The sequence below is a fragment of the Tympanuchus pallidicinctus genome, unplaced genomic scaffold (assembly GCF_026119805.1).
Source record: "Tympanuchus pallidicinctus isolate F22 unplaced genomic scaffold, pur_lepc_1.0 scaffold8, whole genome shotgun sequence".
Lineage (NCBI taxonomy): Eukaryota > Metazoa > Chordata > Aves > Galliformes > Phasianidae > Tympanuchus > Tympanuchus pallidicinctus.
Window position 1 is genome coordinate 5,585,522 of NW_026294802.1, and position 24,904 is coordinate 5,610,425.

Sequence of the window (24,904 nt, forward strand, 5' to 3'; positions counted from 1 at the left end):
TAAGCCATTTACTTTGTTGCCACGCTCAGCTTCTGCAGTTTTACTGTCCATTTGTTGCATGGACTTCCTGCCTTTGATTGCCATGTACTGCACTACTGACAACAGGAACCACAGAGCACCAGTGGTAGGACTATTTTGGGCTTTTGCATTTGTCTGAAGCCTCAGTACACTAGGCAGTGCTCAGACAGCAAGCAGATGATAGCCTGCACATCAGCCCAGCAAGAAGGTGCAGCAGGAGGAGGAGAAAGCAGCTGCCCCTCAGCTAAGCATGCCTGGCAGTGGTTTGTATCCAGCATCCAGCATTGCATCACTTTTTACTGATCTTACACTATTCCAAGAATCAAGAAAAGGACAGCGCAAGGAAGGACTGACAGGAGAGTGGACTTCTTTGGGGTGAAGGTCTGCAGTACCTTGCCAGTTAATCCCATTGCCTGATGAACAGTGAGGAGCCAAGCCAAACCCTCACTGTAGATTATTGCAGAGGTTTTAAATCTGACTTTTAGCAGCACCTTGAAAACTGTTACGGATTAGTGACAAAGCATGCCTTTGTTTTTACCCAGGACCAAATTGCCATGCTTTTGAAGAACTGGGGTAGAAAGGAAAAGGGAGAAGGTTAGTAACAGTGTGGAACAACTGTATCTACCTTATAGGAGCCATGTGAAAGGTGCCTTTTTAGTTGTTGTGGTTTTAAGTCTCTTCTTGGAGAGACACTTAAAGATCTGTCACAGGAAAAAAAAAGAGGGTGTGCTTTCAAGGTAGAGAGCACTGATATTTTGGAATTCAGAAGTGCTTTTGCTAAGTTCTATACTAGAAGGCTCTTGGGTTACTGATCATTCAGGTAAGACAAAAATCACTTTTTTTCCATCACTGGCTTGAAGAAACTTCATGTCATATTCTGACACTCTGTTCTCAGCAAAACTCTTCCAACACAGTGCTTGAAGTGGATCTGCAGTGGGAAGCCAGTTAAAGGCAGGCAGGCTGAATGTTGGTCTGTGATTCACTGTCACATGAGCTGATTTGTTTCCAGGGGTGTGTGTCAGTGTGGAATGTTGCCCATGTAGCTCTTCAATACTTCGTTCAACTTTTCAGATTTCCTGAGTGCTCATGATCACATGACTTTCCTCAACTACAGCTTCATCAAATTCAGAATATTCCAGGAGGTAAATAATTTGTGCCCCCCTTAGCTGCAAAGTGGGAGAAGCGCTAAGAGAGTTTGTAAAGTTTAGTTTCCAGAGTGCCTGGAGTTGGAAAACAGAGTAAATGTCCTATATTTACTGTGAGACGTCTGTAAAAATGCTTTAGAACTAGAGTGCTGAAGTCCAATGATTTTGTGCTGAGAAAACTCAGTGTGGTAGAACGTCACTAATTTAGTGTGGACCAAACCCACAGTGGTTTTAGTTTGAATAGTTATTTTATTCGTATGTATTAAATGACATCAGCTCCGCAGTGGTATGATTTTAATTACCTACTAATGAGAACATTTCATTTAACTAGCTATTCTCCGTGCCCATTATCTGATTTTAAAGAAATTTAATAAAATTAACTTTATTCCTTAGTTTATTTACTATAAAGTTCATAGGCATGTTCTAATGAAAGGTAAGACATAGCTGTGCCTCTTGTCAACGTGCTGACAATTAATATGACATTTGAGAGTAGGTTGTACTTTGTACTATCTCTGTTCTTGTGTAAGCAAAGCTGGATATAAAACTCATGTGAAACCAGGGGAATAGGTTAACAAGATGTCCCCACTGTATCTGTTCTAATCTTCCCTAAGTCCCCTTATCTGCTAGCTAGTCAAACAAAGATAAAACAATTAATCTTTTACCTTTTTTAAGATGGAGGAACTTAGCATGTGTTTCAAAGTTATGTCTTGGAGATGCCTTTATATCTGTTTTAACGTTGCTTCTTGAAATGAAATGAAGTTCACAATTTCCTCCAACTTTGAAAAATTCTTTCTTTACTGGAGAAAATCAGTTGCTGTAGTTGCTCTTTTTGAGTTTGCTCTTTTTGCAAGTGATGGCGTTACTGAATGGGTAGAAGATGGGCCCTACAGAGCAGGTCAGAGCTCTGATCTGGTGTCTTCTGTGCTTTCCATCTCGGAGGTGTGCCTCTCACCTTAGACTTTTGAGGTATCAGCAGAACCTGACAGCTCAAATGTCATCCCTCCCACGCAGCTCATGTGAAAGAGTTTGAAACAGTTGCGGTACCCACAAAAGGGAGAGTTGGTGGCTTTTTGCAGCACTGCTCTGATGACCCCTCACCTTTTCTTCCCTTATGGTGGTCGGTAACTCAAATTTATATAATTGTTCTTGCTTTTAATATTATTTTGCAGCCATTTCTTTTAGTTTTCCAACCCATTGTGTTGCTTGTGTGAGAATGGAAAACTTTAATGCTGGATCCCATCTGCATTTAAAATCTGCCATCTAATTCTGTAACATACATTATCAGTGCCTGTCCTGGCTTAGAAAGAGTGCATCAGGTTGTAGGAAGACTGGCAAAATCACTTGCTAGTGGACAAAACAGGCTGATGGGGAAAGTTTGTTCTTTAAAATATGGGAAACAAAGAAAAACGTTATCTTCTCTGCAAAGGCTTTTCTGGAGAGAAGCGGTGTTCTGTTGTAGGCTTCTTCCCTCTGGAAGCCCAAGTAAGGATGTGGTCTTTGAATTATTGGAGATGAACTTCGGAACAGACACATAACCCATGTATTGGGTTTCTTAATTTAGTCTCTTAGTCCGTTGTTTCATCAACTTTGTCATTTAGTCACTTTCTGAGTTAATGGTGTATTGATGACCCAAGTTAGTGAGATCTGTGTCTTTAAAAGACCCTGGGACCCTAGGGTTACTGGCTAGGAGTGACAAGTATGACAAATTGCAGTTTCCACTTTTAGCTGTTAATAAAACACATGCCCACAACAAAAACAATACATGAGAGTCTGTGTCAAAGTGCTAAAAAGGGGTTCCATTTAGGTTTCATAGCTGTGTGCACAGAACTCGAACCTCATCGTCTTGAGAAGAAAAATGTGCCAAAGTTTTGAAGTCAGTAGGGAAAAACAGTTGTTTTCACTGGTTTTGGCAAAAATCCTTTTGCTCAACATCTGTAGTAGAAAGGAAATAATTAGCTGCCCTCATCCAGTGAGCTGTCTCTTCAGTGAAAAACAGATATTCATAACAGTGGATTGTTTTGCAAGTGCATTCCCTGTAACCCTTGCTGGTTGTCCTTCAAAGCAGTTCTGCAGAGGCTTGCTTGTGCGTAGCCTTGAACATGAGGCTGAGGAGTGGACCTTGGAGGAAGGAGCTGCAGGGAGATATGGTTTGGAGCTGTGGTTGGAGCTGACCTCAGCTGCTGTGAATGAAGCTGGTTGCTGTATTCTGATTCATATTATCCAAATTGACAGGGCTGGACTATAAATCCTAGTTTCTTTCTCCTCCTGGTATAACTGCAGGCCAGCATGGGACCACGTGATAGGAGAGCTCACATGTGAGCAACAACAAAATGCTACTTGCTGTAACTTCTCTTTTCAGTTAGTCCTTTCACTTTTTGAACATTTGCATTTGCACAGTTCAGAATTCATTGTAATCTCTTTGTGTTGTACCCTTGGGCACAGGATCTAGTTTGTGCCATTTAAAAATTGATTTCAAGAGACTGCAGGGAGCTTTAATCTGTGCCAAATGGGATAGCATTTTTCATGAAAAGAAGACTTTTCTGGTCACTGCGTCACCATCCTGCACATTGTGTTTACATTGTTCTAGGAATAAGTTTACATACACATTAAACAGGGAAAAATACTATTAGAAACATGCACGATGCTCTGTAAATGGAGAACAAAGTCCCAAGCACAGAGTCACTACTTGTCCTTTAACCTTGACACTGCTTTATTTTCAAAGAGCAACGTAGTTTATAGAGGCAAAACTTCTATAGCAGCAGCTGGGTCATTAGACAAAACAATTTACAGTTGTCCCTCCTCCTCTCTCTCCTCCCTCTCCTCCCTTCTCCAGCAGCATGTCGTTACATAAGCTGATTTCTTTGTTTTTCCTCTTTAATAGTGAGCAGGCTTTACTCCTTTCTCTGAGCTGACTGGCTTGCAAGCTTACGTTTTTCCTCTCAAAACAAGGCTGGCCTTCAAAGAGGAGGAGCACAGTGTAATTGAAAGAGCTGGCCTGTAAACTGCCGGCGTACGCTGCAAGAAGCTCTTTCTGACAGCTTACAGTCGTGTAAATAGGATGCATGGGAGCGTGCCATAGGGTTATTACTGTTGTGAAAGCAATTCCTCGTGCAGTGTTACCGGAATAGATTAAAAAAATAATAATAATTTTAAAAAAATGTCTTCTGAACCAGGTAAGATTGAATGGGATGCTTCTGTTAAACCTTATCTCTTCAAGGCTTGGGGAATTTGGCCAGAGGCACGAGTCAGGTTTTCTAGAGGGGTGCCTTGTAGCAAATAAACATGTTAAAATCCGGCTGCTGTGAGGCAATACAACTGGAATGTGATGGTGTCTTTTTGCTCCTTTTCTGAGTAAATGAGATTGCAGTTGCTTGAGCTGCTTGCCCAGTAAATCTGCCACACGGGGAACTGTGTTACTTTTGGCTCATTCTGCAGTTGCTTTCACTAGCTAAAGACTTTCTATCAGTTTTGTGATGTTTATTTCTACTTTTGACACATTTGCCAGGCTTATAGAGATCTCTGCATAGCTGCAAGGTTTCTATGGTGCACTTCTGTGAATCAGCAGTTGAAATCTCTCTTATTGTTTCAGCAAATAGGTGTACACTTCTGACATGCTTAGCTTTTCTTAGAGTGATCTTGCAATAATCCCTTTAACTTGCACTTAGACTACTGTTAATATACAGAATAGGATATTTTCTTATTCTTCCTTCTCGCACCCTTTGAAAGGTGTGAGGTTTTGCACTGCAAATATGTTTCTAACTTCTAAGAATACTTTTGAAATTTCTGCCCTACGTGTGAGTGCATTTTACAGTTCTGAGAAAAGTTCAGCTTAGGGTAGGTTGAATTAACAGGGCTTGTATTCAGCTCTAACAGCTACATGTTTTTATTTCAGTTCTCCACAGAGCTACAGGTGAAATGCGACTGTGGGAGGTTTGGGTTCAGCATGCTAGTTTCCCTCTGGAAAGCCTTCTGGGAGTGAATAGAGGAAATGAAATGATTGCATGGGTAAACTTAAGGGATTTGCTAGAGAAGCTTGGAGCAGATGCATGTAAATGTCTCTGCTTCCTGACTTCATTGGTGGTGGGCATCTGATTTTTCATGCCTACAAAGAGCACTTGTTCTAAAATTTTATCCCACTTCCTTATCTGTTTCATTACTCTTTTCCCTCTAGATATTGATGACCCCTTGACAGAATGGGAATCATACTTTTACTCTCGTTCTTTGTGTATCACTTTTCTGAAACCTGAGAAAATTGTACATATGGTTGTAGGAAGCTTTTTTTTATTACCCCCCCCCCCACACACAAATCTTAAGAACAGTTTTCTGGGATCTGTATGCGTATTCTCTTCCCGTAAATCCAACACATAACCCTGGTGGATTTTCAGGAAGCTCAATGGAGTGCCATGACTACTATTTCTGCTATTACGACTTGTCTTTCTTTTTGCCCTTTGGTTTATATTTGGTGATTTCATCTGGCAGAGGCCTACACCATACTTACTTGTAACAGTGGCAATCTGAATGTAAAGGACACTGGTCAAGCTGTGATCTCTGAGTATACCCAGAGATTGTGGCGTTTTTCAGACAGCGTCTTTGCTTCAACTCTGATTATGAGTTATATTAAAGCAGTTAGGACAGTAGTGGACTGTCTTGGAAATACTTTGCTTGAAGGGCTAGCAGAAGGAGCTTCTATCAGTTTGCTTTTAGAGCATGTAAGTATTTCATAGCATAACCTTTTCCAAATGGTATCAGGAGACCAAAGTACAAAATAGACAGTATGCATAGAAAAGGTGATATGAAGTAGTTCCAGTCTGTGCAGGTTTGAAATCAAGCAAATATCCCTTGACATTCTTATATTGCATCAGAAAGACATCTGGAGTTACTGTTTCTGCTGTCTCTTGCTGGAGTGCTGTCTGCTTACAGTCAGAGGTGGGTGAGATGGAATCACTGAACCAGAAGGGATGCCTAGTCAGGGATGTAAATTCACACATTGCTTTAATCACTTCTCCAGCAAAGTCAAAAACATGCAGTTGAAAGCGTGTCCCATAGCCTAAGCAAAAGAATTCTTCAAAGTATTGAAGGCCAAATAGATGAATTTTGTAGAGCATACCTTTTTGCAAGCTCCGGTGTTTTGGAAGAAAGGATCTTTGTGGCTTTCTTCTTATTCACTATAAGGTGAAAGCATCACTGACAAACTGATCTCAGGCAAAGTGATTATGCAAAGTTCAATGACACTGTGACCCATAGAAGTCACCAGAGAGCTAGGTGTTCTCCTTAGCATCATCACTTCGCTTTGCTCTGCCACTGCAGCCCCCAGAGTCTTCTGCAAGTCTTTTCCATGCTAGGTGCTATGTAAACAGAGAAAGCCAGCCTGATGGTTTACGTCAGTGCTTGTAAACCTAGTGAAATTGTTGAGTCTTTACTAAAAATACGAACTAGCTATGGCACGCTTCTTTGCCCCCATCCTTCCCGCCTGCTCTGCGCTTATGATCATTATAAGACAAAAGCATTAAAACCTTAAGGAGTGTAAATGTAGAGCCTGTGTTCCTAACAGTTGGACAGGCGATACTTGTCAGGGAGGAGAGCAGGCTGTTAGAAAGCACAATCTTTGCTTTATTTTGTTGTAAAAATATTTAACATATTGTGACTGCTCTCACTTGCTTGTGAAGAAGCCCGTACAAGAACAGTGTGTCACTTGGTTGGGGGGAGAGTGGAGAAAGGAAAAAGAAGGAGGGGAGCAACAACTGAGTAAGGTCATAAAAGGTGGAGAGGACCTGGAGTGCTTCCAAAACTTGCACTGTGCAAGAAATGGAACGTTTAGTCTTAGACAAATGTTATGAGATTTATGTGGGTTGGTTTTTATGAGGATTAATTTCATAGATTTTGTTTGGAAGGCTTTCTTCCCCAACAGCAAACTGGCAGGTTTTTTGTTTGCTTGTTTGGTTTGGTTTTAATGAATATTTTTATACTCTCTTCTGTTGCTATACACTGAGACTTAAAGGAAAATGATAAATATTGCATAGGAGTCCTTGTGGTAGGGCTGCAATTCTGTGAGCAGCTCACCTGATCAAATGGGAGAGTGCTGCCAAGGGGCTGCCCAGTCCTTCTTTTAGACTTTCTCAAGCCATTTCAGCACACACACAGGAGAAAACGAGTATAATAAAAAGAGTGTATTGTTTACTGCTGGGATTTCATTGGCCTGGAGTTAAATCCAAGAAGTATTAGAATTGGTAAGAAGTAAGTGGTGAGAATTCAGAGGATGGTGTGGGAATGAGGGGATAAAGTACCCTCATCTTTGTGGGTTTGTTGTTTGGTTTTGAGCAGCCTTTTTTGGTCCGTCCAAAGACCATAAACATTTTCATTTTCAGAATATGCGCAAAGTGAAAAGTTGCATGGCCTTTGAATGTGCTGGACACAACTTGAGCTCTTTTAAATTTGTATCTGTTCATGAAGTGCTGGTGGGCTTAATGTATTTTTTCTTCTGCATGACCTTTTCTTAAAGATTTCCTATCCATTTGCTCATTTGAAGATAGGGAAGTGATTTAAACAATCATCTGACTGTTGAACTTTTGGAACAGAGTGGTAATATTCATCCCAGTCTTCATGAAGAAAAATACTGTAATTTTCCAAATTAAGCTTTATGAGATGACATTTTAAATTCATCATATACTTATTATTTTTTCAAATGTATTTTAGATAGGATTCTGGAAAAGAGAAGATGGAGAAATAAATAAAATTGCTGTGAATTTGTTTATCTTGGCTATTTCATAGCATAAAATGTATGATGTTGAAGAGGTGATGGCACTGATGTGCAGGTCTGTTAAGCTGAAGGGAGCTCTGTGACCAGCAGCACAAGCAGGAGTTATCTCTGGTAGTGTCAGGCTAAGGCTCTGTCCCCCATTTGGATTCCAGGCAATATGCATTCTTCCATAGGGATAATTAGAAACTGGTAAGTTAGCATTATGATCTTTCTGTCTTCTTCTGTAGGCAAGATGACACATACCAACTGTCATGATTGTGGTAGGTTCTGAGGAGATTGCACAAGGAAGGTCCTTCTTAAATAATTTCAAGAAGGCCCTAAGTGTACTTCAACCAGGCTTTTCATGGCTATTCTTACTTTTTTTTTTCCCCCCCCTAACCAGGTCAAAAGCAGGAAGTGCTTGAATTCTTGTGAAGTGTCCAGCTTTGGGTTCTTTATATTTCTGTTTTGGTTCAGTGAGCCATTCCCAGGGAGCTGCTTGTTTTTCTCTGTCTTGTAGATGATGGTTGTTAATTACTTGGCGAGGAAGACTGGAGTGCTCCAGGAGGCTGACAGCGGGCTGTGTGCCCCTCGCACAGGGGAGGAAAAGCATTCTCAGCTGAACAGCTGGAGCAGCATGCAGCTGCACTGCTGGTACTTATTTATGGGACTGCAGCCACATGTTTCACTCCATCCTCCCTTTGTCCTTTATCAAGTGCACAGTTGTAAGCATATTTTTAACCTTTCAAATAACGGAAAGTGTGCCTGGTGTCCTGTTGTGGTGCTATTGTGCAGTTATCACCCTGCAGCCTGCTCTTTAATTACAGCATATTATTTCAAGTCTTGACTCACGTATTTTTAAAGAAGAGATTTTTGATTTTTATTCCCTCTCCCTCCTGTTTCCTCCAACTGTAATGTCTGAGAAGTGATTCAGTAGAATTAACATTATCTAGTGGCTACTTTCCTCTGAAAAAAGAGCTTTGTTTTCCTTTCACATTTGCGTCCTTGCCCAAGCTCCAGTGCGTCTAAGGTGAATGAAAGAATGCAGAGGAGAGCTAGTTGCTGCTATTTTTCTAGTGGGATTACATTTTTGATGGCTTAACCTTTCCAGACTGCATCCTGAAGCTAGATGCATGCCAGTACTGGTGCAAAGAAAGCGCTGGCAGCAGGCAGCTGGGAGGGAGGGGAGTGGGTAGAACAACTCATATCCAAGCAGGTTGGCTCTGGGATGGTTTTGGGCTGTCTCGTCTGGCTTGACACACTGTGACCGCCTCAGCAGCTGGATATGGGAAGTACTTCCTATCTATCAGGGATAATTTTATTGGCTGGTATAGAATAATGGACTTCTGTTTGGATCTTTGGCCATTCTGCATTTCAGATAAAATACGTATGTATTTATACCTTTAAATTGCTTGAATGCTGTTAGCGTGTATGCTTATAAACGTGTGCTCAGATCTTCAGAAATAATAGATGCTAGTTATACTTTGAACCTACTGTAATTAGACTGTTTTTTTTTTTCCTGTGGGTCTGTGGTGTTCAGCATCCTGTTTCTAAAAATGTTTTCTGAGTAATTAATCCTATAGAAACAGAACTAGCTGAATTTCTCTCAAAGCATATGTTTGTTTTCTAAAATAACTCTAAGTTGAGATTAATATGAAATAACTGCACAGATAACTGGGCAGAGTAGAAGATGAAATCTCTGTGACTGAATTGCTAGAGAAGTCTTCTCAAGGAGGGTACATGATAAAAATGGTAGAATTTATATTTAGATCATAGAATCCTTAGAGCTGGAAGGGACTTCTAAAGGCCATCTAGTTCAAAAACCCTGCAACAAACAGGGACACCACAGCTAGATCAGGTTGCCCAGGGCCTGATCCAGCCTTGCCTTGAAAGTCATCAGGAGCAGGGCATCAACCGCAACACTACATAACCTGTTCCAGCTCCTCACCACTCTCACTGGAAAAGATTTTTTCCGTATATCCAACCTAAATCTCCCCTCTTTGAGCTTGAAACCATTTCCCCTTGCTCTATCACAAAAAGGCCTGCTAAAAAGTCTGTCCCTTTCTTTCCTGTAGCTCCTTTTAGTTACTTCTGCTATCAGGTCACCTTGCAGCCTTCTCCTCTCCAGGCTGAATAGCCCCAGCGCTCTGTCTGTCCTTGTAGGAGGGGTGTTCCACTCTGTGGATTGTTTCTGTGGCCCTTTTCTGGATGTGCTCCAACAAGTCTATGTCAATCCTGCATTGAGGACTTTAGATCTGAATGCAGTATTCCAGGGCAGATCTCTCCAGTGCAGAGCAGAGGGGCAGGATCACCTCCCTCACCCTGCTGGCCAGCCTCTCATCTTTTGATGCAAACTATCTATCTTTTTTAAAAAAACCAAACTATTAATATTTGTCAAAAATCTAAATAATACTATTTCATAATGGCTTGTAATTTACAGAAGGGGAAGACTTTTTCATTCTCTGAGTTTGTTATTGCTCTTGCAGAATATTTCAGTGTACAATCTTGAAAACTTCCAATGGTCTGTAAAAAATACAAATATCTGCATTTTTTCCTAATGTGACCCCAGTGCTGTAAGTACTGTCCTTCATGTGAAGCGTTGGACTGTGCTGCTTAGCACAGCATCATGCTGGTTATCTTACATATGGTAACAGGAGGAAAATGTACCAGCTGGCAGAGGCTAGGCAGATCAAGCAAAAGAAACGTTTAGGGCTCAATGTTGCAATCCTCATTCAGACGAGTGATTCTTCAGTGATCAGTGAATCTGCATATGCAAATGGGGCATCTTATTAAGTAAGAGCTCAGGATATTTTAAAAAAATTAATGATTGCCATCTGTGTAGAATATGCTGATATCAGTTGAAAAGTCAGCAAAAAAATGTTACAGCTTAGTAAAGCAATTGCTGAGGAGACATTTCTCATCTCACAGTTCTGCAAAGAAAGATAAAAGGAAAAAACACTTCAGGGAAAACTCAGCAGAGATGCTTCTTGCTAACCTGTTCTGCAGGCAGAGTTCATGAAAATGGCTATTAATACAGAAGGAACTTGAGAATGGCACACAAACCTTACTCAGCCCCTTCCTTACACAAACCTTACCCAGCCCCATCAAATACATGGGAAGTTGTAAAAAGATCACAAGAACAGGGATGGAAGGAAATGACCTTTAGAAAATGCTCACCAACTTTACCACAGTCGCTACAGGGAAGAGGTGGAAGTATGCAGTCAGTAAGTTCCCAGGACTGTAAAATATAACTGTATAACTGTGCGAGGAATTTCAATCTCGGTGTTGCTATCATGTGTTATGGGACTAGCAAAAGACCGTAGTAACAAGGAGAGAGAAACTGCCTAAAATTACCTGAGGTAGAGATGAGACAGTAACAGCAGTATAGCGGAATGTGGTTTCAGGATCAACTTATTCTGCATTAACCTGGGCTGATGAAATTGCTGCAGATTAATAAATATTATTTCTTTTTTGATGTGTTTTTTTTTGTTTTTTTTTTTGTTTTTTTCTTTTTTTGGTTTTTTTTTTTTTTTTGGTGTTCACTTGTGGTTGTCAGAAACTTTGGTAACCCTTGAATCTTAGATATAACCTTTAGGACAAGAAAAAAAAAATTAGGGCCCACACTGCTAAGACAGATATTCATACTATTTTCTGAAAATCAGATGATAAAAGAGTCTCTATACTGCTACATATTTTAAAGGTAAAAGAACACTGCTTTATGTTTTCTGAATGGATTTTGGACTTGATCCCATATTCAAATAGAAAGTGAAAGCAAGAGTTTGAGGGAATGTTTCATAATACAGTATGTGTATGTATGTGAAAGAGCAGTTCCTGATTCCTGTAAACAGAATTTATTTTGTTCCAAGCTCTGACTTAAGTTATACATTTTTCTGGAGTTTGCTGAAGAGTTGCTTCTCTCTGATAGTTGATTTATAATCGTTATCAGCAAAACCAGTGTCTGTAAGTAAATGTGACTCATAAGGACCTTAATGAAGTACATTCTGTGGTTTTGACCGAGGACTTCAGTTGCAAGCTACTCCTCTGAAACCACAAGCTGTGCATCAGCAGCTTATTCTAAACCAATGGCATCCAGTCCAGGGAGTCCCAGAGTTGGTTACTTCTGCCTTCTCCCTCCAGCATTTCTGCTCTCTTTTGGAAGAGAGAGCAACAGATGCAGGTGTCTGGGGTCCTGCCTTCTGGAGCAGCTGCTCGGTCAGTAGCACAGCTCATGGACTTGCTACCTCCCATCCCTCTGATAGGGGAAGTCAGAGGAATAGAAAACCACAGCAGGCCAGGAGAAAGGTTTTAGTGTTATCTCAGTGACTTGCAGCTTCTACAACCTTCCATCCCTGCTGCCATCAGTAACCTCAGCTCTAGCAGTCCTCCATTCCTAAGGTGCCTCAGCATCATTTTCATCAGTGGTATCCCCTAGTGACTGGGCAGTTAGACAGCAGAAGCATTGCTAGATTGTAGATAATGTTAGGAGAGTAGTGGTCCAGCAGGGAAAAGGTGAAGGTGATGACTGCAAATGCTCGTTCTCAGGGTGGGGTTTTAATACCATTTTTGGAAGCCACTCGCTGTTTCTTTTACTGCTGTATTTTACACAAGGAGTTAGCATTGCCACTTGGACTTCTATCAAATTAACTTTTATTTTAAAGACTCTGCATGCCAAAAGTGGTTTTCTTGGCTTGCTTTGCATTCCCTTTCCTCTTGTTGCATCTCCGCATTCCTTATTTCAGAACATGTCCTTCTAATGAGGTTATATTGGAATCCCTGCATGTTGTATGAAGAAACTGTAATTTTTTTCTAAAGAAATCAAATGGCTATTTCCTGGACTGAGCCCAGAAATGAAGTCTTGTACAGTGCCTTTCATTTTATTGGAAGAGCACCAGCAGTGAAAGTTATGTTATTGTGCTAATCCAAAATTTAGACAAATGTTAAGAGAGAGAGAGCCCCATTAATTGCTTGCTTATTCCTTTTACTAAAACCGCAGCAGATGCACAGGCCTGCTTTCATGGAAACTGCTATTAGATCAGAGCTCAAAGGACAGAGATCACAGCCAGACAGGGAGGCAGATCTACATCATGCTGAGTCTATCTGCGTTAGCCAGTGCTGGCAGAGCATCTGTATGGAATGTGAAATTCACCATTCAGCCCTTTAATTTGTGTGATATCCAGCATAGTGAGACTGAGATCAGGAGATTGTTGATGTTAAATCTTACATTTAGTGCTTCCTTTTAAAGGTCAGGCTCTAGATTCTTAAAGCAGGTGACCTATTAGAATGTGATGGCATTGATAGTTAATAGCCTGGCAAATATGAGCTGTTTAATAGGCAGTTACTGTAAGTACCTGTGTAATCAATGAACACACAAGTGTTATAATTGAGAAGTATACAAGAAAGTTTGGCTAAGCAGGTTATTAGACCAAAAAAGAATAGAGGGCTTCCCCTTGTCCTGGACTTGCTGGAAAACTCCAAAAGGAGAGATCTCGGGAAAGAGATCCTTCCCTACTGGTAGTCAGCTCTTAAATGTGTTCTAGGAGAGGTGGAGCCAGGCAGAATTGCCTTCACCTGTGCTCCTGTGGCTGACTCATTGCTCGCCTCAGGTGATCAAACAGAGGTTCAGGCCGTGATTCAGCAGTTCCCATACAGCACCCTGTTAGTCTAAAACTAAAAAAAAAAAGTACTGAGGGAAAGACACATTGTTTCTCCCAACCAGAACAAGCATAAAATGTAAGAAAGCGCAGAAAAGGCATTGTGGAGTGCTTGAGTCTCATCAACACTCACAAACTAGACCAGTGCAATAACATGTCTTAGACCAAGCTGGTATGGGTGTGTACCTGCTTTGAATTGGGTTCTATTGTGAACACTCTGTATAAGCCACTTCAGTGAATCAGAAGTGGAATTATTTCAAAAGTCAAGTTTTTCTCATTAGAATACTGTTTCTGTGTGTTGCATGGTTGAACTTGCTGAAGTTTGTTTCTGTTCTCCTGTATTACTGCTTATCTGGTTGTAAGAGGCTGATGTACTTGGTGTTGTGCATACTGTAACGTGAGCTAATTCAAGCTAGAAAGAACCTGAATAGTTTCTGATTCCTGAAAAGTATTGTGTGGCAAGTATGAGGGCTGCCTCCTTTTTTGTTATGTTGGCCCACAATATCAGAGATGGGTGTTGGTGATATGGCAGTAGAGGTTGAAGCTTCCTGACAACATCCTGTTACATTTTGTAGCTGTGTGACAGATGGCAGCAGAAGGGCAGTATGACCAAATGGCATCTGACATGGAAGTGTATATGAAGAAAAGGTGTGTCACTGAATTCCTCCATGAGGAAAAAATAGCACTGCTGATGCTTGCTGAACAATTCTGAGACAAAACAGTGGATGTGAGCACAGCGAGGCGGCGGGTGGTGCATTTCAGCAATGATGCCGTTGTAGCAGCTGTGAAGCAGTGGGTCACTGAAATGCTAAGGCTAATGGTGGTGCCCATGTTGAAAAAAAAGCGTGTTTTGTAGCTGAGAATTTGCTCAATCAAACAGTGTTATTGTGCTCTTTGTATCTGTTTTAGTACAGTTGGAAATAAATAGGAGGTATTACTTTTGGAGTGACCTATATATTTGGCGTCCAAGTTTTAAGTTCAGTAAGGATTCATCTCTTCAATTTCTTCATCAAATATTGTGAAGCATTCAGAGTTTATTAAGCAATACCAATACTTTTTTTTGCTATCTACAAGTAATACTTGTAGACTGATTTTCTCTTTGCAATAAATACTGTGAAAGTAGTAGTTAATCCTGGGAATGTATCCATGCAGTGATATCAGAAATAAAAGCCTCAGTCTTGGAAAGTGATCTACATTTTTCTGTTGAACTTAGGATATTTCTTTTGCCTTTGTCTGGAGAACCGCTTTGCAAGAAAAATCTCTGTATTTTTCTATTTTGCAAGCATATATATCTGAACAACTCCTTTACTAAAACCTGATCTGTGTCCTAAGTTTTGCCAAGATTCCACTCTGCAAAGATAACTCTAAACCTTCTGATACTCACCCTTTATTATTTTTGACCAGCACCGTATTGCAGAAAGGAAACACTTCTTCAACTCAACAGCCCTTCTGACTTCAGCTCAAGTTGTTTTTCTCTAACATTGTGTTATTAACCATCATTACAGCAGTAGCTCATCACAATAAATACTGACATTTAACCTTTAGAGCTCATCAGCTCAATACAGGATATTAATATGAAATTTTTGTCCAGTTCTAAAGCTGCAAAGCATTTACAACTCTATCATCACTTTGATGAGAAAGGGGAAAATGTATCCAAACTCAAATGTGTAATTACCTGGGGAGGATAGAATTCAATAGAATTTGGCAAAAGGTTGTTTTTTGTTTTTGTTTCATGAGAGTAACTGAGACCTCCAGACTTCCTACTTTCTTCCATACTCCTAATGTACATAGTTTGGGTTAGTCTAAGCAGTTGTTCCTAAAACATATTTGGGTGTGCAATTAGTAGCATACATCTCGTTGTCTGGTATGTGTTCCTCACAAAGAGGGCAAACCCATGAGTAGTAGGTACCACATAAGTTCTTAGAAAATTGTTTTTGAGGGCAGGTTTGGGCATAGCTGTGGGTAAAATCCATGGTCTGATTTACTAGATTTCCTGCTCAGGCCTCAACAAATCTATTATTGTAAGTTCATGTGCAAGAGTTCTTTAGCTGCCTACTTGTCTGTACTCAGAAAACTGCTCGTCCTCATACTGTCCTTGCTACAGTTCCCCAAGTGCTTAGTGAACAAGTGAAGGGTTGAATGAATCTCTTTTAGTATTAGTGCTACTTAGCGCTATTTTGAACTGACCAGGAGATTGTAAGACAAGATTACTGTGGCTAAACTGATGTTTTTGTTACAAGTTCAGTAGGGGGAATATTAGCTGCACCTCCATATGTGATGAGGGTGAGTAGCAAGAGTGAAGCTTTGCCTTGATGCTGCATGAGAAAGTGTGGCAATATCACATCAAGGCTCCGGCGGCTATCCTGAGAACTTAACACAGTGGTTGCATATATAGTTACGTCATTTGAAAAGAAGTAAACCTGATTTTGAGACTTAAATTGTGCCTCCTAGCAGTCACAGGAGAATAACCCTTTCCCTCATAGGCTAGGGTTACATACACAAGTGCTGCATTTCTTTCATTCAGAATGTAAGAGTAAGATCACAGTGGAAGTAAAAAATTAAGTGGTGATGGATAAATACAGATGGTAGGAGTAAAACAGATATGACAGAAAATCTAATGGTGTTTAGCCTGTCTTAGTGAAGCTGGGACTGCTGATAGAGGACCTATGCAATATCAAAATATTAGTTTAATCTCTTGTAAAAACAAATAAGCAATTTTTTCATGTTATTGGCATTTCAAGCTGGCTAAATATTCATGGCTTCCAGTTACTTTTAATTAAAATGCTCTGGAAAATTAGATAATGCTTCTTAGCTTCAAACATCTTCCAGTTTTCTTGCAAATTATGATGAAAACAATTAAGTGCTTATCAAATTTGGAGTGTTTATCTTTTCTGCCAGTTATTTATTACCTCTGCTTTATCACTTGCATTCTTGCTTGAACCCATTAAAAAGTTTTAAAATCCCTCCCTTCTCTTCACTTCAGGGTATCTAATCATTCCCAATTACGAGAGGCAGAATTAGTGATGTACTGGTGAACGAACACAGGAACTGGCTAGTATTTTGTTGCTCATTGCATTTCTGAGTTCAGTCATTATCTCAGTTATTGTAACACATATAACCACAGCAACACGTGAGTGCTCCTTTAATCAGATCAGAATCAACTACAGTAGAAACCTATTTCAGCTCAGCAGAATCTGTAAGCTTTTGCAGCATGTCTGGCATTTTGTATATGTAATTGGATTTTAAGTTGCTTTGTTGTTGCATTTCTAAAGTATAGACTGTCTTACTTAAATGCTTGCTTAAATGGACAGAATTGAAAAGCCCTACTGAAATATGAATGAGCTTTAACAAGATGAAGTGCTGGTCCTGCATTGGAACAGGCTGCCCAGGGGGGAGATGGAGTCACCATCACTGGAGGTGTTCAAGAAACATGTAGATTGTAGATATGGCATAAAGGGGCATGGTAGGTGGGCATGGTGTGGGGATAGGTTGGAGTTTGAACTAAATCTTTTTAACTGTACTCATCTTTTCCAACATCTATGATTCTATGAAATGCAGGCCACTGCTTGTGGAGCATTTGGTGTTTTTTGTATGCACTGAAATCAATGTATTTGGAACTTTGCTTATGATATACTTCCAAGCCTTTGCTACTAGATGCATATCTGTAGTGAATATTCCTGTATTTTTGACAATTCTTTTTTGCCTACATCACCTGGAAGGTATTAACTTTCACTGACAAGAAACCAGGATTTAGATTGCCAGGGACGTTAATGCTTTTTGTCCAAAGAATGTAACTTCTTGATTTTGCTTAGAAGCATGTTGTAGCTAGATTACCTTTTTCCATTCCAGCTTTCCATGTGAAGGAAGCTGAACATATTTTATTTATCCCGTTATGGCTATATTACTCTTCAAAATTGTTTGATTTGAGGATGTGAGATGGTTAACAGAATTACAAGTTCAGAATGTGTCTTAAATGTTTGTGGTGTGTCAGTCTGTAGCAGATATGCCTTCTAGATAGAGTGAATTGCTCGTATAATGGCTCACACAAACAAGAGTGAATTGAAGATAATAAGTAAGGGCTGTTAAAGAAGGCCAGCTGTATTCCTGCCTCTTCCCTTATGCCAGCTAGCAGTGCTGGAGTGGCCATGGGTTCACTGACCCCATCTGTGTAATCCATCTTACTGTTGTATCATTTCTACTGCTTGTCTGACTGTGTAGTTGAACAAGCGCTGGTGCTCCCCTCCAAGCCTGGGGTGGGAAGTAGCCAGGAGAGGAAACCAGACTTAATGGTGACAAGGTGAGAAGCAGAGAATGGAATTGCCCTCTTTAGCAACTTTTTAGCTCTGTATCTGATTGTGAGTGTTAACTTAAAACAAGACAAAGCACTGTGATAAGTTTGTGTATGGAAAGAATATTCCCATTCTAACCCTGGCAGTACCTTGCTTTCTTAGAGAATCTTTTCAATAAATTACAAAGGTACAATTCTGATGGAGATTTCCAGCTTTGGCCTGGACAGTTAGCAATGCCCTTTTTACTGATCTGCAGTTGTAGAGCTTGAAGTCCTGAAGAAGTGTGTTATCTGTCAAATTTACAGTCTGAACAGTTTTCATAAAGCTCTAAAATGTCATGCAGAGTTAGAAGCCTGATCTGAATGTAGATTTCTAACATATGTTCAATTGCCTACACAATGTGTGGGATGTACTGATCCTGCCAGGAGTTGTTGTTTCTTAAAATTGTTTCTAAATTAGAGATTTCCAAGTTAAAGTGTGAGCAGTTACAATATGATATGGGATTCTGTGGTGGAGAGAAATTCAACTCTTTGATGAGCATCAGGAGGACTTGCTCCTACATGGCTTGTGCCATCTCCTTTGTATGTCCAAGAAATGTCAATACTCCACTCTATGTAGAGAGGCAGGAATGGCACTTTAGGTGAATCCTCATGAAATGAGGAAAGATCTGGGACAGAGTTCCTATTGCTATAGTACAAGATGGCATTTTGTGTATGGAGATACCCAAGGAAACAGAGCTGAAGAATTTCTGCCTGAGATCATGGGTGTCTGAGAAGTGTCCACATGCAGTGGGCCTCATTAAATAATTATTCTGGCACCAGCCACCTTTACTTTCGGGAGATGGCATTGCTTACTGAATGATGGAAGAGGGAGTGATGCCAGGTTGCAGCCACAGATGTCCTGTGCATGTTGTGATATGAGTACCAGAGCCTTGGCTGGGTGGGTTGTTGATCTCAGCAAAAACTTCTGCAAGTCTCTGTGTTTGCAAAAGCAGCTTCTTGGTGCAGTGCTACTTCAGCGTTTAAAAAGAAATTAAGCTTCTAAGAAATAAAACATCAGTACTTTAAAATATTGTTGCAATCTACCTGGTGCTGAAGAGCCTTTAAACAATGGTAAGCAATAGCTCTGGAATCTCTTTCCACTGCTTTTTAATGAGTGTGCTTGGCTGTTGCTGGGAATGGCTTGATACAATGGATTTTGCCTTGGGATAGGAAGATGCATTAGATCAGTGCTTCCAGACTCTGCAGATCAGTTGTTTAGAAGACAGCAGAGGATTGCCTTATGAAATGAATGGTTGGCTGGGTTTTGAATTTGTTTTTTTGGAAATGAGTAAACACAACCCCGACTAAACTTGCATTTCTGTCAATAGAATCAAGCAAAGATAAAGATAAAAATGATGGCAAAGGAAAACAATAAATGTAAGTGTTCGAAGTCTACCATAGTTGTTTTTTTTAAAATCAAGGCAACACTGCAATAAATGAGAAGTGGATGTTTCTCCCATCCCTTGTTCCTCCCCACAAACAAAGTTGTGGATTTATTTGATTTAGAGATGAAGGAACATTAACTTAATTGAGATATCAACTTCCTTCACAGTAGTATTTTAAATCTTTTAATTACATTTAGAATGAAAAACTTCCACACACACACATATCCAAAAGTGCATAGTCTAGGCCCATTCTAATACATGCTTTTACTACAATTTCTGTCATTCAGATATATTTTCCTTTATTTGTTCATCCAGTTTTCTTACAAATGGCATCGTATTAGCTTTCTCAGGTAAAATAAACTCCACTCTGCTAAGACAAAATGAAATAGAAATGTCAACTGTCTTTTTGCTTTGCTTTCATTTTTGATGGTGTAATTAGTAGCTCTTGAAAAGAAAGAAAAAGAAACGTTTTGAATGTATAGTATTTTGTGAATACTCTGAGTACACAAATTGAATGGCTGAACAAAAATGCTATTTTTTCAGTGGTTCTTCTCCTAAACAAGCCTGTTGATAATAAAGATAGCAAGAAGACAGTTAGAGATCGTAAGCTTTCTCTAGAATAACCTGGGATAGGTTTTTATATATTTTTTTATATATGCAACTCTGAGATTTAAACAATGTAATGCATCTCAGTGGAAGGCAGTCTCTGTTTTTACAATGCGATGCTTCAAAGTGAAGACAAGCATTCTAATTTTCTCTGTAGGGAGGCAGTAGCACTTAATATACGTGTATATAATCATTTTACCGTGCATTTAATTCTGTTTCTAACTCACTTTTTGAATATATTTTTCAGGCAACAGCATCTGTACAAAATCCTTAATATTGTCTAGATCTTGTCCAGCAAGTGCCACAACCAGGCTAGTTGAGCAGAATGTACACAATGAAGCGGCTCAGGGAATAAATGGAAGCGTGCCAGTCAAACAGTCCCCACGTTCAGCCTCAAATCCAAAGCCACAAGGTAAGTAGTCTGAAATACTTGGGTGAGGTAATTTGTGTTTCAGCTCGTACTTTCATAGAAATTGAACATTTTGAAAGAACTGTGCTTCTCACAGAGAAAATAGTGGGGTAAAAGATGGCCGCAGAAATACAAATGTCCTGTGAATGTTTTGAATCTGATAAATTAATATTTCACTGAAAAAGGTTCTTAGAAGAAAGGTTAGGCTTAGTAACTACTGTGGTTTTAAAAAGAACAACTGGTATAGATATACCTCTCTACTTGCATCACAATTGTCTAGCAATCTGCTGTGTGCTTACTGCCAGGTAAATAATGTGAAATTCTTTCTGTGCCCAAGATGTGAGAACACATGTAAGTCTCTTGTTTGTATTAAGCTATTGTCTGGCTGACTTCATGACAGGAAGGAAATTGAGAACTTCTGGGATTCCAGCTGAGTTCATCTGCAGTCTTCTAGTGGGACTATGTGTAAAGAGATGAGAACTCAGCACTTGACTTGCACAGTAAAAGCTCTCCAGTATGTCTGCAGAGTAGTTGATTTCCCTTCTTCCTGTACATAAATAGTATTTTTAATATTACAAGGTGGATAGATTTCTGACCTACACATCGAGATTATATATCTAAACCTCAAACAATTCTTATCTGGTCTCCTGAATAATATTGATGATTCTGCTGAGGTTGATCATAACAAAGGGCCTGTATGTTCTGGAAATCTTGAATTCTAGTCCGGTGTCTTTCAGGAGTGATGTACAGTAGAAGCTTCATTCATCTCAAAAGGTAAAAAAGAGACAGTTTTGAAGACTAATATGATGGTTCTACTCAACAAATTGGATTCTGAGACACAGTGCTGATATGGTGTAAGCTAGAGACAGAAAACTAGGTCACATCTAAGTCATGTATAGAGATGAAAATTATGTAGAACTTTCACGTAGGGGATATAAATATCAGTCTATCAATCTGTGGGAAAATTCATCTTGAAAAAGTTTGTATTAGTTCTTAATGCATCTTAAGGAGGGAAAGAGATTTTGCTGGGGTGCCACAAAAGCTTTGTTTACTTACAGTGAATGAAAGCAAAATAAATGTGTATTTCTTGTTCTTTTTGTTTTTACTAAACCTTTGATAAAACATTTCAATCTAATGAACAATACTGGCAGTTATATATAAACACCACTTATCTGAAGTGATCTTTCTGACCATTTCCCAGGGCTCTTAAAAGCAGTTACCTAAAGATAAGTTAGTAAAGGAGCACATGCTCTTCCCAATAAATATATTTTAAAAGAAAATTAGGCAATGAATGGAAAGACTTAAACTTTTCAAAACTAAAACCAGTCCACTTACTGTAAGTTTTAGCTGTTAGGTAAATTAGAAGCTGGAAAATATTGGACCATATTCATTCATTCAAGTCTGTATGCTGCTTTTGTTGCTGTTCTGTAGCCGTGACTATTTTGTTCATCAAAAAGCAATGTAGGTAGAAATCATGCAGTAGACTAAGAAATGCAGCTGCTCAGATTTTATACAATAATAATTAGTTTGTGCATGCCCTGTTCCTGGGTCTGTGCCTTTCCTTGGTTGCCCCTACTAAGGGTGTGCAGCATATCAAAGTTATACATAGTATGTTGTGAACACTTTGAATATACAGATTGAATGGCTGAGCAAAAATGCTATTTTTTCAATGGTTCTTCTCCAGAACAAACCTGTTGGTAATAAAGATAGCAAGAAAACAGTTAGCTATAGAGTATGTATTAGCATTTTGTTTAATTGAAGCAAAGCAAAACAGACCAAATCAGCTTTTGGGAGACCAAAAAAAATCAAAGGTGTTTTTTTTTTCTTCTTTTTTTTTAACAATTATTTAGGTACAATTGCACAGCGATTTCAGTTTTATATTAGCAAGAAATGATTTTCCAAATTGTTGTTCTATTCATGCAAATACTAAATGTCATTTTGTAATACAAGGAAATAAGATTACAGACCTGAATTGCAATGCCCATATGTTTGATTGTAGATGAACTGCAAAATGATTTTCAAAACTCACGAAAATGTATACAATCAAAATGAGAGAAATAAAGACCACTTTGCATTATAAGCAAAGTACGGGCATTTTTAATAAGGTTGACTTCTATATAGAGGAAGAATTTACAAAATCTTGCACTTGCAGTGAACCGCAGACTCTGAACTTGTTTTGGCCTCTACTTGGTTACTGAGAGGTAGTTTGAATTTTTGGAAACAGATCACTTGCGGCAGTTAGAGCAAGTGAATACATTTCTGCAGAGAATCCAATATGAAATTCTTTCTTTCATTTTTATTTTTTTTTCCGTGGCATTTAGAGGAGAAAACAAACTAGCTGTGTGATACTCTGACAATGAAAGAGCAATTTTTGTTCCTCAGTAATTCCTTCTGTCAACAATTTAGCAATTCAAGTGTTGAAATTCTTTGAGTGTTGGTTGTTTTGTGAAAGTCTGCAAATTTGGAGCAAAGACAGAGAATGAATAACAACTGGTGATGAAGTTTAGCAAGGAAACTGTGTCTGCAGAGAAGTGCAGTCTGTAGCAGCTGTGACATAAGGTGCTTTGCCATCGCTTCCCTATGGTGTGTTGTCTGATAAAGGGACTAATCCAGACTGGAGGTAGTCAGTGGAAAGAGCAAAATATGCTAATGTCTTCTGAGGCAAATGTGATGTGTGAGAAATGAAACAAACTGCTAAAAAAAAAAAATAAAAATAAAAAAAAAATGAAATTTGCACTTACAAATACTTGGGCAATGATCAGAACCTAGCTATAGCAGACTGCATGTGAAGTGACGTGAACAAAGTAATTATTTTTCCTATGTTCTTCTATTTCCTATGTTTAGAACGTCTTGCATGGGTTTTATATGATGTCCAATTACTAAATATTAGGCACTAAAAGTACTGTCTGTAGCTGCCAATTTTATTGCGGGGTGGAAAATATGTTGAAATCTTAACGCATCCTTAAAGCAGAGAAGTGACTTGTCAGTTGAAGACTGCAACTGCATCAGTTGCTCGTTTAGATTTTTTTAATGAGCACTGAAGAGTACTTGTGAATTTCTTACTGATGCCAGAGACATCTTTGTTAGTGTTGGAGATGATGTGCCACTTCAGAAGATGGCCTGCTCTGTTCTATTATGAAATGGCATAGACATATCTCCAGCACTTAGTTAACTGAAACCAACTGCTGTAGTACATCTACTCAGGAGCATCAGTCCTGCCCTCCTTTCTCAAATAATTATAATTTTATCCATGTTTTTTGAGGTATTCAGTGTCCTGGGCCCATAAAAGTGGAAAATCTCTCACAGGTCTGCAATGTAGACCATTTCTCTTGCAAATGAAACTTCTACAGTTAAAGGTGAACTGAATTGAATCAGAGCTGTTTCTGGCTAGATTTCTCAAAATATACAGTGATTTAAGAAACCTGTAGCAATATCTCTCTTAGCAACAAAAATGCTCAATCTCAAATATTATTTACAGAAAGAGGATAAATGAGAGAAGGAAGCACACTTGATTATAATTGACCTTATTTCTTATTATGTAATTGGAAGATATTTGTTACATAAAAAGGTGGAAATGCATATCCTAAATAAGAGCTGTCTTTTTTACCATCTTCTGTTGAGCCTAGGTTACTGGTTATTCTGTACTTTTCTTGCTGGTGTCAGTCTTTGGCGTCTGTCCAGTTGCACTTATTTGGTCCACATGTAAGTGACAATGCAGGATGATTCAGACAGAATAGCTGCAATTACTTATCACAGAAACTTTTGGCTTTGTATTTTCACTAAATTAAAATTTAACAGCATTTTAACCATCATAGTTTAAATGCATAGAGGGGTAATGAATAGGTGTTTTCCAAGAGAAGTGATAAATGGCCTTTGGTAATATACCTTGACACCGGCTGAAGCTGTTGCACCTATTTGGTGCAACATTTAGGTGTGTCTCAAATTACCTCCCATTTCCTTATGCATGTACAAAGTTGAATGCATGTTAGGGACTACAACTTAAACCTTAATTGCACATTTTGGCTAGCATATTACAGGAGTAGCTACCTGAATATACTGAAGGGTTTTCTCTAGGCAGAATATGCTGTTCAGATTTCCTAATAAGCTCAAAATTCTACAGCAGAGAGACAAGAGTATTTATAGACTTGAACAGAGCTCTGCATTATACAGTGTATTACAATGCTCTAGTCTTCTCTCATTTTTTTTCTTTAAGATCCTTGCCGTGTGCACACTGAAAAATAATCTGATTAAAACAAAGCACTTCAGAAGTACGTTGAGGGAAGTATTAATGCAATTTGTTTTCCATAATCCCTGTTAACAATGTTGACCTTACAGAAGGGTTACAAGGGCTTTTTATACTACTGATGCTTTTCTTTTCCTTGATCTTGTGACTGTCTTTTTCCCACTGCTCTATTTCTAAAACCAACAGCAGCTATAGCAGCAGCTGATTAGGGGGAAATCCTGCCTGTTAGACGGTAATAGAAAAACAAAAAGAATATAACTTAAACTCAGGATTTGATATGGCTGCTTGGTTTGTGGTTCTCTTCTGAAGATCTCAAAGGAATTTCCAATATACTGGTGTAATCCAGTTTGACTGGAGGTTCCTTGTGTTTGCGGTACTGAA

The 24,904-nt window shown here is 39.2% G+C and overlaps 1 protein-coding gene across 9 annotated transcripts in view; it reads left to right on the forward strand.

The window, feature by feature from the left end:
- The window catches only part of FGD4 (FYVE, RhoGEF and PH domain containing 4), a 114,478-nt gene that overhangs the window by 52,008 nt on the left and 37,566 nt on the right, over positions 1-24,904 (forward strand). For 8 of the 9 annotated variants that reach the window (XM_052667281.1, XM_052667285.1, XM_052667288.1 and 5 more), the window contains one exon: positions 20,119-20,283. In XM_052667281.1, the coding sequence (XP_052523241.1) occupies positions 20,119-20,283 (165 nt within the window). Of the gene's footprint in view, positions 1-4,068; positions 4,337-20,118; positions 20,284-24,904 lie in introns of those variants that run through there. The other variant, XM_052667284.1, reaches the window with a different exon arrangement.